The sequence below is a fragment of the Sus scrofa genome, chromosome 2 (assembly GCF_054392235.1).
Source record: "Sus scrofa isolate SSC_HxYL_T2T_F1_AM1 chromosome 2, Sscrofa_HxYL_maternal_Yorkshire_Landrace_v2.0, whole genome shotgun sequence".
NCBI classification, from domain to species: Eukaryota; Metazoa; Chordata; class Mammalia; order Artiodactyla; family Suidae; genus Sus; species Sus scrofa.
Genome location: NC_139384.1, coordinates 74,303,144 through 74,316,702, shown reverse-complemented (window position 1 = coordinate 74,316,702; position 13,559 = coordinate 74,303,144). Strand labels below are relative to the sequence as shown.

Below are 13,559 nucleotides of genomic sequence, written 5' to 3'. Positions count from 1 at the left end.
ATAGAAATTAGAGCAAAAATAAACCCATGGGACCTCATCAAACTGACAAGCTTTTGCACAGCAAAGGAAACCCAGATTTAGTTTCTAAGGCCCCATATCCAGGCTGTGGGTGTCAGCTCTAAGACACGACAGGATTTGGGAGGGATGCACAATGGAAGGATTCATGTTCAGCTTCTACCTGGTCATTGGAACTTCCTTCTCTATTCTTATATGGTGGTGATAGTTGGAGATCTGTCTTAAAGTTTGACTGTGTGGGGTGGAGTCAAGTGGGGGAGAGATGGAATGGAGGTTGAGGAGGAGAAGATATGAGGATAGGAAAGTCTTCAACCAGAAAACTCTGCTCCCAGCAAAGATCTGAGATCCAGTAATATTAGCTGGAGGATCTCCTCTCCATGTTCAACAGTCTACAAATTTCTGTGAGACACACTCATGCAAACGCACAAAGAATTCCTTAGGAATTTCTCTAGGGTCATGGAAGGGCTAAGTGTTAGTCACAAATCTGTTTTTCCTTATAAAATTTACTTTTCTTCCAATGTTAAGTAACACATAGATACTTAAAAAATGAAGAAAATGTAAAAAAAGAAAACAAAGAAAATTGTCCTTAGGTCCACTGGACAGACTCCTAGAAAATTTTAGTTATACATTTCATTGTCTCAAATATATTAGGAGTATTTTTACTTATTAGCAATAAGCATGCATCTAAAACTACTGAGTAGATGAAGAGTATTTATTGTTGTAAAAAATCATATAATTTTATCTTCCTCCCACTTTTTAATTGTTTAAATTATAAATAACATAAAGTTTACCTCTTAACCATTTAAAATAATGTTATTTCCTTTTATGATTGTGTGGTGTTGAAAAATAAAGTATTTAGCTTTAGACCTTGAGCTTGGTTCTACCACTTTATTATTAATTGTTTGGATAAATAAATCAAAATATTTGTGGTCAATTGTGATAATTTAAAAATGATATTACTTTGAAACCATAACATTCCTAGAAGATAACATACGGGGTAAACTTTTTGACATTGGTATTGGAAAATATATTTTATATTTGGCTCCTGAAGCAAAGGCAACAAAAAAAGAAATAAATAAGTAGGACTACACCAAATTAAAAATTTTCCAAATAGTGGAGTAAACCATCAACAAAATGAAAAGTCAATCTACAACTTGGGAGCAAATACTTGAAAATCAAATATCTGACAAAGAGATAACATCCAACATACAAAAAGGACTACACAAACTCAATAGAGACAAAGTAAAAAAAAAAGTCTAATTTAAAAATGGGGAGAGGATCTGAATATATATTTTCCAAAGACTTCCAAATGGCCAATAGGAACATGAAAAACTTCACAATATCACTAACAATCAGAGAAATGCAGTGAAAACCACCATGAGATAACGCTTCACGCATATTAGAATGGATATTATGGAAAAGACAAGAAATAACAAGTGTTGGCTAGGAGAGGAGAAAAGGGAACACTTGTGTACTGTTGGTGGGAACAAAAATTGGTATATATACTATGGAAAACATTATAGAGTTTCCTGAAAAAGTTAACAATAGAACTACTATATAATTCCACTTATGGGTATTTATCTGAAGAAAATGAAAAAACTTACTTGGAAAGATATCTGCACCCCCCCATGTACATTGCAGCCTTATCTACAACATTCAAGTCATAGAAAGAACATAAGTGTCCACTGAACATGAATGATAACAAAAAAGTGGTATATATGCAGTGGAATATTATTCAGACATTAAAGCAAAGGAACCTTTGCCATTTGTGACAATATAGATGGACTTTGAGGGCATTATGCTAAGTAAAATTAGTCAGATGGAAAAAGTCAAATGCTACATGATCTTGCTTGTATGTGGAATCTAAAAATCCCTCGAACTCATGGATACAGAGAGTGGTCATTGTTGGTGGTGAGGGTTGGAGGTTGGGCAAAATGATTGAAGGTGGGAAAAAACCCACAATCTTCGCTCTGCTTGCTTCCTGGGTCTGCTGTGAGGACTGAGGTGGGAACCATGATTGTGAGTGGGCAAGCGTTCTTGGAGAACTTGAGCTACTAAAAGAACCTGAGCTTCATGGGCCTAGGAGTTTCTTTCCTTTCACTGGTGCATTATTTACCCCATTTCTTTGTGCTATAAAAAATAGTAACCATAGTAATGATGCTAATAGCCTGCATTTTTTGATGATTTTCTCTGTATTAATACTTTACTTTTTCCTCAAGAAGGTAAATATTAAATCTCAGTCCACTGGCTAACTGTATGTCCTCTTTGAAGAAATGTCTATTTAGGTCTTCTTCCCATTTTTCTTTTTTTCTTTTTTATCTTTTTGCCATTTCTTGGGCCGCTCTCGTGGCATATGGAGGTTCCCAGGGTAGGGGTCTAATCGGAGCTGTAGCCATCGGCTTACACCAGAGCCACAGCAATGCTGGATTCTTAACTCACTGAGAAAGGCCAGGGATCGAACCCGCAACCTCATGGCTCCTAGTCGGATTCGTTAACCACTGAGCCATGACGGGAAATCCTTCCACCCATTTTTTTCACTTGGGTTTTTGTTGTCACTGTGGTTGAGTTGTATGAATTGTTTGTAAATTTTGGAGATTATGTCCTTGTATGCTGCATTGTTTGAAAAAAATTTTCTCCCATTCTGTGGGTTGGGGTTATTAGATGTAAATTGTTACTTTTGGACTGGGTAAGCAATGTGGTCCTACTGTACCGCACAGGAAACTATGTCCAGTCTTTTGGGTTAGAACATGATGGAAGATAGTATGATAAAAAAAAAAAACAACTCAGTCCTTGGATGTGGGATCAGTACAATGAATATCCCGAATATATAGACAAACAAAATGAAGCAGAGACAGGAAAGACAAGTTCCTAAATATCAGGGAGCCAGTGTCAGAGCTATACTTTGAACATAGGCAGCCCAGTTCTGCTGTGTAAGATCTCAACACTCCACCTACTAAAATCTTATTTCCTATTCCCCTCATACTTCCCTGAGCTGTTACCTCTCTCTTACCCTTGTTAAAATGCTTCTGTGCTGCTCTCAGGGATGAGGACTCTGGAGGCCCCACTATCTCCTCCCACAACTTTGGTATGCCACCCTCCCTCCAAGCCTCTGTACCGTCACAACTCTCTGAATGGCTGGTGATGATTTCTCCAGATGATGAATTGAATCCCAAAGTGCAGCGACAGCTATTAGCATTGACACATTTGGAGTTTGGAGGGCACCACTGGGCACATTCTGTGGGGTCAGAGGCTGTGGGGAGGAACCATAGTCAGAAGACCCAAGAAATAGAGGAGGCCAGATGCAAGCTGGAGGCCCAAAAGTAGAGGAGGGGAAAGAAGAGAGGGATAGCTACCAGCAGAAGTGGAAGAGTTCAGCAAAATCTGGACATTTGGGGAGGAAGTAACAGCTTCTCTTATCCTTAGAGGACCATCACTTGCAGAATAAGCCTCCCTCCCCTCTGTTGTTGGTGAGAGGACCCAGACCATAGCAGGCACTCTCCAGCATATGTCACTTATGGGGTTGGGTAGGCAGACTCACCTTTAAGCTTTTCAGCTGCAGTTTTCAATGTTATAATCAGCAGTGCCTCTAGACCTAGGCAGATAGACAGAGAGATTACAAAGAGGGGAGAGTTGAGCTCTGATTTCAACCACATATGCATTGGCCATCGCCTTCTTACTAGGTGGCTCAGGGGGTGCTGACGTGTGGGCCTCTGCTAAATGGGCTCAGTGTCCACCCTGCCCTCAAGTGGTATGGGTCAATATGGGGCCTGTGTTGACTTCCTTAATAAACTAAGGTTGGGCTAGGACAATGGTCCTCAGTGATGCACTCATTTTTTATTTGCTCCAGATAAGAGCTTCATTGAATGTACTTGGGTTAATCCACATCACCCTATCTATTCTGACATAACATCATCCCAGGCCCCAGTCATTTGAGTTGCCCACAGGCCTGTGAATTGAAATTATTGGGCAGGGGCAAGGTGGAACCTTGCATGGGGAAATAGACAAAGGCTTAGTGGCCAAGGAATTGGGTCAGGGTGCCAGATGTGGTTGTTGGCCAGGGGCTGGGCTGGCTGGGGAAGGTGGGCCCAGTCTCAAATCTCCCCCTTCCTGTTTCTGGACAGGATTCTTGGGTCTATCATGGCAGAGGAGTCTCGGAGGGCTCCTGACTTGGCCAAGCTTTTGTGAGCTCCAGTGGGGGAGGGTCTTATCCTGGCAGTCAGTGATGAAGAATACAGACAGTATATTGGAACTCATTGCACTGGAAGTCAACTCCTGCAGCATGTTGAATGCCAACCTCTCTGTTTGTTTTAAGAAAACAAGATGCTAGCTGGCAAGAAGGCCATCCCAAAATGGCAGAAGTGACATTCTGTGAAGGGTTCTGACCCTCAGGGTTTGGAGACAGGGGGGATATCAGGCAGATGCTCAGAACAGTTCTCTGTCGCTTGGAGAAAGTGGGCTGGGTGACCACAAACTTCATGAATGACGGGATGTAAGAAAGATGTGGATTCCTTCTTACCAGAGGTCATGCTTCTACACTCATTCACAAACATTTCATGAGAAAGAAGACTGTTTCCTTTTTTGCAAAGGGAGTAGCTCTCGTTAAAGTCCTGGCAGTCTATATGTATTTCAGAGGACACATTCCAGGATGGTCCACACTCATTGATATCTGGAACACAACAAGACAAAAGGTCACCTCCCAAATGTGTGAGTCCCCACAGGGCAGAGATATTGACCTCCATCCTGAGTTTGACACAAAGACTGGGTAGAATTCAGCTTCTGAGTGGCATTCCTGGGGCTGGTCTGGACTGGAGCAAGCTCCTCCAGAAAGCCTACTGGTTGCCCTGCTCATCTCTTCTCTGTCTGGGTCTGAAGGCACCTAGATTAAGACACTGCTGTGCCTGATGGGGCTGGAAGGAGGTCTGTATCCCCTTTGTAGGCCTTTTGGGGTAGACAGAAGCAATGGCTCCAGACCATCCTCTTGGTTGCTGTTTGTGCTATCAGGAAGCAGGGGAGACATGTCTGAGGGCTTTCCAGTATGACACCCATTATTCACACCTGAAGTAAAAACTAGGTGGTCAGGATCCTGCCTATTGCTCACTTCCACCTCCCCTTTACTCACAGTGGCCCTGGTACACCCCACAATCCTCATCAGGCACTCCACCAGCTCCCAGGGTAAGGACTTTTCATTATGCCCCAGGATGTCTCTGGAGGAGTCCTGCTGTCTCCAGCCTAGGGAAATCATATTTTATCAGAGTCTGTCATGGATGGTAAATGAGGAAGAAATAAGAAGCTGCTCACAGCTGAGTCATTGGGAATGTTTTCTGACATCTTATTTTTCCCTGTTCTCTAAACATGGGAATAAAGAAGCCATGAGCTAAGTTCCATTGGAGTAGTTTGGAGAACTGTAGACCAGGGGTCAGACACTATTGCCAAAGAATGACAACTTGGTAAAAATGCAGAGGCAAAATGTTCAGCTTTTGCACATTCCAAGCAGGGGATCAAAGAATTTTAGAGCATGAAATAATGTACAAAGTCATGATGAGTCAGGGCAGGCAACTGTCTCCCCCAGAGCAGAGTGTTTTCTCTGAACTCAAGGATTTCCCCAGACCCAAATTGTGGGTGAAGGTACCGGGACTTGAGTGTAAGGGGGAAGGATGTATACTTGAGAGATTCATGTTCAGACCCCACCTGGGCAATGGGACTTCCTTGTTTTCAGATGGTGGCAATGTCTGCAAATCTGTATTCAGGGCTGTTAGGTTGAGGTGGGGTGGAGTTGGGGGTAGCTGGGAATGGAATGATGTGTGTGGGAGGGGAGAGCATGAGGATGAGAAATTTCTTAACCAGACAAGTGTGCTCCCAGGGAGGGGACAGGATCCAGTTACATTAGCAGCAGAATCTCCTCTTCATGTTCACCTAGTATATAAATCTCCATGAGACACTCATACGCAAAAGCACAAAGGAAACTTTAGGATACCTTTTGGGTCATGGAAGGACTGTGCAGTTATCGCATCTTTTTTTCTCTGATAAAACTTACTTTTCCTTCAATATTAAATGACACACGTATACTTAGAAAACAAAGAAAGAGTAAAAAAAAGTGAAAACAAATAGAATCACCCATAAATCCACTACACAGCTTCCTAGAAAATGTTAGGAGTATTTTTCACTCATTTTTTAAAGCAATAGGTATATTTTTATTATCAATAATTATATATCTAATACTATTTTGAGTAGATGAAGAGTCTTGATGTCGAAGCTATTTTCTTTTCTCTCATTTAAAAATGGGAGGGGGAGGGAGTGGGAGGGATCGGGAGCTTGGGCTTATCAGACACAACTTAGAATAGATTTACAAGGAGATCCTGCTGAATAGCATTGAGAACTTTGTCTAGATACTCATGTTGCAACAGAAGAAAGGGTGGGGGAAAAATGTAATTGTAATGTATACATGTAAGGATAACCTGACCCCCTCGCTGTAACAGTGGGAAAATAAAAAAAAATTATTTAAAAAAATGGGTAAAATACCTAAAACAAAAATTTCCACCATAACAATTTTTTTTTGTCTAAAAAGAGGGCCATACCAACAGCATATGGAGGTTCCCAGGCTAGGGGTCTAATCGGAGCTGTAGCTGCTGGCCCACACCACAGCCACAGTAATGCCAGATCTGAACTGTGTCTGCAACCTACACCACAGCTCACGGCAACACCAGATGCTTAACCCACTGAGCGAGGTCAGGGATGGAACCCACAAATGCATGGTTCCTAGTTGGATTCATTTCTGCTGTGCCACGATGGGAACTCCCATAACAATTTTTAAGTATTATAATTTTCTTTTGGTGATTCTGTTTTGCTTTAGACCTGGATCTGTTTCTACCACTTTATTAGTTGTGTGACTTTGGAACAAGTCACTCAATCTCTTTGAGCTCAAATTTGATAATTAAAAAAATAAGGCTACCTTGAAACCTCATAAAACTATAAAATTTTCATAGCCTATAAAATTAAAAGAAAAAAAATTAACTCTCTATCTACTCATCATGCAAACCTGATTGCCCATTTCACTTATACATTCTTATTCTAAAGTCTCTGCTTTATTGAAAAGTGCCTCTGTGCTTCTCTTAGGGTTGAAGGCTATGGATGCACCACAATCTCTCCCCAAATTTGTGTGAACATTTCTACCACCCCAAGGCTCCATACCATCACAACTCTCCAAGGGGCCAGTGAATGTCACCTCAGATGAAGAACCAAATCCTGGAAAGCAACGGCAGTTATCGGCATTGATACACGGAGGGTTTGGAGGGCACCACCAAGCACAGGCTGCGGGCAGAAGATGTGGGGTTAGAGACATAGTCAGAAGGTCAAGGAATGAACAAACCTAGCTGCAAGCTGGAGGTCCAATAGTAAGGAAGGGAGTGGATGGATGGTTGGCTGCCATTGGAAGAGGAAGAGACAAAATCTCTGGGCATTTGGGGTGGCGGGGTGGGGGGAGACATAGCTTCTCTTATGTTCAGAAAATGTTCTCTGAGTCTTACTTGAAGAATACGCCTCTTTTCCCCCCTTGTCGGTAAGAGGACCCAGACCCCAGCATGTACTCCAGAGCTTATGTCACTAAAGGGGCTGGATGGGCAGACTCACATCTTGTTTCCAGGGCTGCAAATCCCAATGGCAAAAACAGCAGCAAGAGTCCTGAGGCTAAAAAAACAAAGATGACAAAGAAAGTAGAGTCGTGGTCCAGCTTCAACTCCTGTCCTCATAGCCATTGTCTCCTGAGAAGATGGCTCTTGGCCCTTCACCCTTCAGCTTTCCAGCAGCAATGCCCAGGCTCCTGTACTTTACTCAGAATTGAGAACTCAGCTTCTCACCTCCATCTTTTAGGACTCCTTGAGGAGTCCATTACCAACAGACACAGGCCTCATGGAACTTAGGTGCTGCAGGTAAAGGACAGAGTATACACAGACAGCTGATAGCAGAGGCACATCTTAGATACTCCAAATTCTACCAATAGAGGGGTTAAATTGTAGAGGAGAAAGTCCTTTAGACTGGTATGCTTTTGCCCATACTTAGGTTCTTTATTCTTTGGCAATGGCAGCAATCTTCTCTGAGGATTTCTCTTCCAGGATCACTCCTCTTATTTAACACTCATATTTCAGGGCATTGGAGTGAAAGAGCCCCCAGTTTGAGACCTAGCTCACAATGATGTCAGCAGGGCATGGAGCCCTGGAATCAAGAGATAGGAATTGAGGACAGATGGTGAGTAAGAACTAAGGCACCTGCAGGTAGAGACACTATCTACTGGTTAAATGGCTGCCCCAGGTACAACACCTGTGGCTTCTAGTGTTCCTTCCAAATGAGTTCCTGGCCCTCCTACAGTGCAGAGAGGACACAGACTTTCTCCTTAATCTCCCAGTTTGGTCCTGAGAAAATGAGTCACAGACCAAACTTGTGGTATAAAAACCACTCTGGGTGCAAAGGAATGAAATTTACCCTGCGGGCTGTAAGTAGACCATCTATTAGAGTCTCTCACCCCACTCATGTGAGGCAATGACCCCTATGAAAGTCTTTTCAGATTGGTGAGTCTGTACAGGATTTTCCCTCAATGGGTACAGCATTAAAAAATCTTATTCCACAAATGGTCACTGTATGCGGATGACATGATACTATATATAGAAAACCCTAAGGACTCTTCCAAAAACTACTTGAACTGATCAACAAATTCAGCAAAGTACCAGGATATAAGATTAACATTCAGAAGTCAGTCACATTTCTGTATACTAACAATGAAATATTAGAAAAGGAATACAAAAACACAATACCTTTTAAAATTGCACCCCCCAAAAATCAAATACCTGGGAATACACCTGACCAAGGAGGTAAAGGACTTATATGCCAAGAACTATGAAACATTGATCAATGAAATTAAAGAAGATGTAAAGAAATGGAAAGATATTCCATGTTCCTGGATTGGAAAAATCAACATTGTGAAAATGGCCATTCTACCCAAAGTAATCTACAGAAATGCAACCGCTATCAAATTACCCATGACATTTTTCACAGAACTAGAACAAACAATCCAAACATTTATATGGAACCACAAAAGACCCAGAATTGCCATATCAACTCTGAGGACAAAAACCAAGCGGGAGGCATAACTCTCCCAGACTTCAGGCAATATTACAAAGCCACAGTCATCAAGACACTGTGGTACTTGTACCAAAACAGACATACAGACCAGTAACAGAATAGACAACTCAGAAATAAACCCAGACACCCATGGTCAGTTAATCTTTGACAAAGGAGGCAAGAACATAAAATGGGAAAAAGAAAGTCTTTTCAGCAACTCTTACTGGGAAACCTCGAGAGCTACATGCAAATCGATGAAACTAGAACACACCCTCACATCATGCAAAAAAATAAACTCAAAATGGCTAATAGACTTCAATATAAGACAAGACACCATCAAATTCCTGGAAAAGAACATAGGGAAAACATTCTCTGACATCAACCTTACAAATGTTTTCTCAGGTCAGTCTCCCAAAGCAACAGAAATAAAAGCAAAAATAAACCAATGGGACCTAATCAAACTGACAAGTTTTGCACAGCAAAGGAACCCAAAAAGAAAACAAAAAGACAACTTACAGAATGGAGAAAATAGTGTCAAATGATGCAACTGACAAGGGCTTAATCTCTAAAATACACAAGCAATTTAAACAACTCAACAGCAAAAAAGCCAACCACCCAGTGGAAAAATGGGCAAAGACCCAAGAGACATTTCTCCAAGGAAGATATACAGATGGCCAACAAGCACATGAAAAAATGCTCAACATCACTGATTATTAGAGAAATGCAAACCAAAACTACCACAAGACACCACCTCACACCAGTCAGAATGTCCATCATTACTAAGTCCACAAATAACAAATGCTGGAGGGGGCGTGGAGAAAAGGGAACCCTCCTGCACTGTTTGTAAGCTAGTACAACCACTATGGAGAACAGCATGGAGATACCTTAGAAATCTTTACATAGAACTACCATATGACCCAGCAATCCCACTCTTGGGCATATATCCGGACAAAACTTTCCTTAAAAAAGACACCTGCACCTGCATGTTCATTGGATCACTATTTGCAATAGCCAAGACATGGAAACAACTCAAATGTCCATTGATAGATGATTGGATTAGGAAGGTGTGGTGTATATATACACAATGGAATACTACTTAGCCATAAAAAAGAACAAAATAATGCAGCAACATGGAACTAGTGACTCTCACACTGCATGAAGTAAGTCAGAAATAGAAAGACAAGTACCACATATATCACTTATATCTGGAATATAACATACGGCACAAATGAACCTTTCCACAGAAAAGAATATCATGGACTTGGAGAATAGACTTGTGGTTTCCAAGGGGGAGAGGGAGTGGGTGGATTATGAGCTTGGGGTTAATGGATGCAAACTATTGCATTTGGAATGGAGTAGCCATGAGATCCTGCTGTGTAGCACTGGGAGCTATGTCTATTCACTTTTGGTGGAGCATGGCAATGTGAGAAAATAGAATGTGTACATCTATGTGTAACTGGGTCACCATGCTGTACAGTAGAAAAAAATGTATTGGGGAAATAACAATTAAAAAAGAAAAGAAAAGAAAAGAAAAGAATCATATTCCACATATCAGATAATAAACATGGCTACTTTCATAAAAACCAGGAATCAATTTGCAACCAATGAAGACAACATAGAAGGAACAATTAACTTACTAGCAACAGGTATTATCCTAAATATTGAAGGAAATAAACACTAATCAGAATTAAGATAACTTTGTTAGTATGTTTCCCACTGGTTAACAGTTATTTTCCTTCAAATCATTTCATCCCACATAAAGCCTATAGCCTAAATAACAGTGTTTCTCTTACCACATTAGAGCTTTCAAATAGTTTATCTATTCTTCTGAAAAAAAAAAACATATTTTTTCAATTTGTCTTAGCCATAGTACCCATATATTTGGTCAAATACCAGTTTAGATATTGCTGTGAAGGTTTATTTTTTTAAATAAGATTAACACTTAAATCAGTAGACTTTGAGTAAAGCATATTACCTTCCATTATGTGAGTAATCCTTGTCCAACTGGTGGAAGGTTTTAGAGAAAAAAGACGAACCTTACCAGGAATGGGGATTTCTGCTTTCAAATTGCTTTTGAACATGAAATGCAACATCAGATCCTCCCTGGGTTTCCAGCTTGCTCCTTTGCATGCATGTTTTGAACTTTCCAACCTCTGTAGTCTTATGAACTAATTCCTTAAATAAAACTCTTCCTGTCTCCATAGATATACATCTCAGTGATTCTGTTTCTCTGGAAGAACTGAACTAATACTGGTAGTAAAGTGAGAATCTTTGTAAAGTTCTCAAGTTTGCACGAAGAATAAATTTCACTAGCTTTCTCTTTTGAAAATGACTATAAATGTGCTAATATCCTTAAAATGTTTACACTTGTCCCATAGAGATAGTTGGGAAACAAGTAAAATATCCTGACAAAGAGACAATATGCTCAAACTGGATAGAGAATCCTCACATAGATTTACTCGTATATCTCATTGTTATAATCCCACCTACCTGGCAGCAACCTTAAGTATCTATTTCTCATTGTGTGGAGACCAGCAAGCGCAGCCATGGAAGAAGTCTGATCTGGGTCTCTGTGTCTTGAAAAAAGTTTGTTTGTTAAGTACATCTTCTGTCCTAGAGGAGCTGATTTGTAAATTGCTGGTCTGGATTTTTTTTCTTCCTCCTAATCTGTCTTATGATCAACTTCTCAGAAACTGCAGTACTTTTTAAAAGTATTTGCATAGTATAAATAGTATTTGTACCAAATGTCCCTTGAGGTTAGTTTTTAAATATTTTCATATAGAGCTATGTGATCCTGTGTTATTAGAAAACCTCCCCATCATGAAGAAACGCTACTGGTCTTTTCACCCTATGAGGGCCTTAGGTCAGAGTGAACAGAATGATATATTTATTAATGGACACTTTAAAATTGAGGTATAATTGACATACAACATTAGTTTCAAGTGCAGAACTTAATTATTTGATATTTGTATATATTGTGGAAGGGTTGCCAAAATAAGTCTAGTTAACATCCATCACCACACATATTACAGTATTTTTTTGCTTGTGGTAAGAACTTTTAAACTTTGCTTTGTTAACGATGTTCAAAGATGCAATAGAGTATTATTGCCATCATAGTTGCCATGCTATACATTACAGCAGCATGACCTATTTATTTTATAACTGGAAATTTATACCTTTTGACTCCCCTCACCCATTTTACACACTTTCCCTCTCTGGTCTCTGTTCTCTGTACTTATCAGCTGTTTTTTTGGTCCTATCTTTCTTCTCTCCACATTTTAACCCTAATTTTATCTTACATACGTATATTTTGTTGTTGTTGGTTTTGTGTGCGTCCACAGCATTCTGAAATTCTTGGGCTAGGGATCAAAACTTCCTCACAGTAGTAACCAGAGCCATGGCACTGAAAATGCCAGACCTTTAACCTGCTCTGCCACAAGGGAACTCCATCTTTTAAAAATGTTTATTTTATATATATAGATGTTTACATATACTTCAGCAGAAGATGTGTTCTAACATAAAATTTTTCATGCTGCAAACTTTGTTCTCAACTTGTCCTTTAGTCATCAATTTCTTGGGGGTTTATTTAATGGCACTGCATATAAATTTACATTTTTCTTTTCATCTGGATTACACAACATGAAGAAATTATTATTCTCTGTTTTTATGCACATTTAGATGGCCTCCTGTTTCCCACTGCTGCAGTAATACTACAGTGAATATCTCAAAAACACCATAGGGAAAACATTTGTTATTTTCTTCAGAATAGTTATCATGTGGTTCTAATCTTGGGTTGTGTATATGTTTTATTTTATTTATTTTTTGTATTGCACCTTTTCTTTTTTTCTCTCAATGAATTTTGTTACATTTAGAGGTGTACAAGGATCATCACAACCCAGTTTTATAGCATTTCCATCCCAAACCCCAGCCTAACCCCCGACCCCATGTATATGTTTTACATTGTAAGAAATTCTGCAACTTTTCTATTTAATGGAACTGTATCAAATTACCAGGAGCTATAGGAGAGGTTAAACTTACTGTATGCAAGCAACACTATTGCTACCATTAATTTTTTTATGTTTCATTTTTAATATAAAATTTTTGTTGTCATTTGGCTTAAGTGACTTCTATGCCCTGGTCTATCATTTATCTCATTTAGAAGGAAATTAATAGAATAGGAAAGATACAAATATTAAGAAAGATATGAATATTAGTTATAAACTTACAAATATTAGAAAGTTATATTCATTATACATCTGTGGATAGGGAAAAGGTCAAAACTTCAAGATGATGAGTCAGTTTCTCTGAAGGAAGCACAGGTTCTTTGTTCAAAAGAATACAAGGCCAGTCTATATGATTCATAAAGAACCTTTCAACTTTACTGTTCTAAGATTCTATAAGACTAGGCTTTAAACATTAGGAGACTTAGGGAA

General features: G+C 39.7%; 1 protein-coding gene across 50 annotated transcripts in view; it reads right to left on the bottom strand.

Annotated features, from left to right (window-relative positions):
• The window catches only part of LOC100516957 (adhesion G protein-coupled receptor E2), a 48,701-nt gene extending 36,974 nt beyond the window's left edge, over nucleotides 1-11,727 (bottom strand). For 15 of the 50 annotated variants that reach the window (XR_014837497.1, XR_014837503.1, XR_014837500.1 and 12 more), the window contains exons 1-6: nucleotides 11,617-11,727; nucleotides 7,642-7,698; nucleotides 7,204-7,323; nucleotides 4,532-4,681; nucleotides 3,554-3,607; nucleotides 3,131-3,265 (exon numbers count right to left, since the gene is read on the bottom strand). Coding sequence is in view for 34 of the 50 variants with exons in the window: in XM_021083635.2 (XP_020939294.2) it covers nucleotides 3,131-3,265; nucleotides 3,554-3,607; nucleotides 4,532-4,681; nucleotides 7,204-7,323; nucleotides 7,642-7,698; nucleotides 11,617-11,674 (574 nt within the window). In the remaining 16 variants the exon portion in view is untranslated. Of the gene's footprint in view, nucleotides 1-3,130; nucleotides 3,266-3,553; nucleotides 3,608-4,531; nucleotides 4,682-7,203; nucleotides 7,324-7,641; nucleotides 7,699-7,868; nucleotides 9,914-11,101 lie in introns of those variants that run through there. The other 35 variants (XR_014837496.1, XR_014837502.1, XR_002341610.2 and 32 more) reach the window with 12 other exon arrangements.
• Between the last annotated feature and the right edge of the window lie 1,832 nt (nucleotides 11,728-13,559).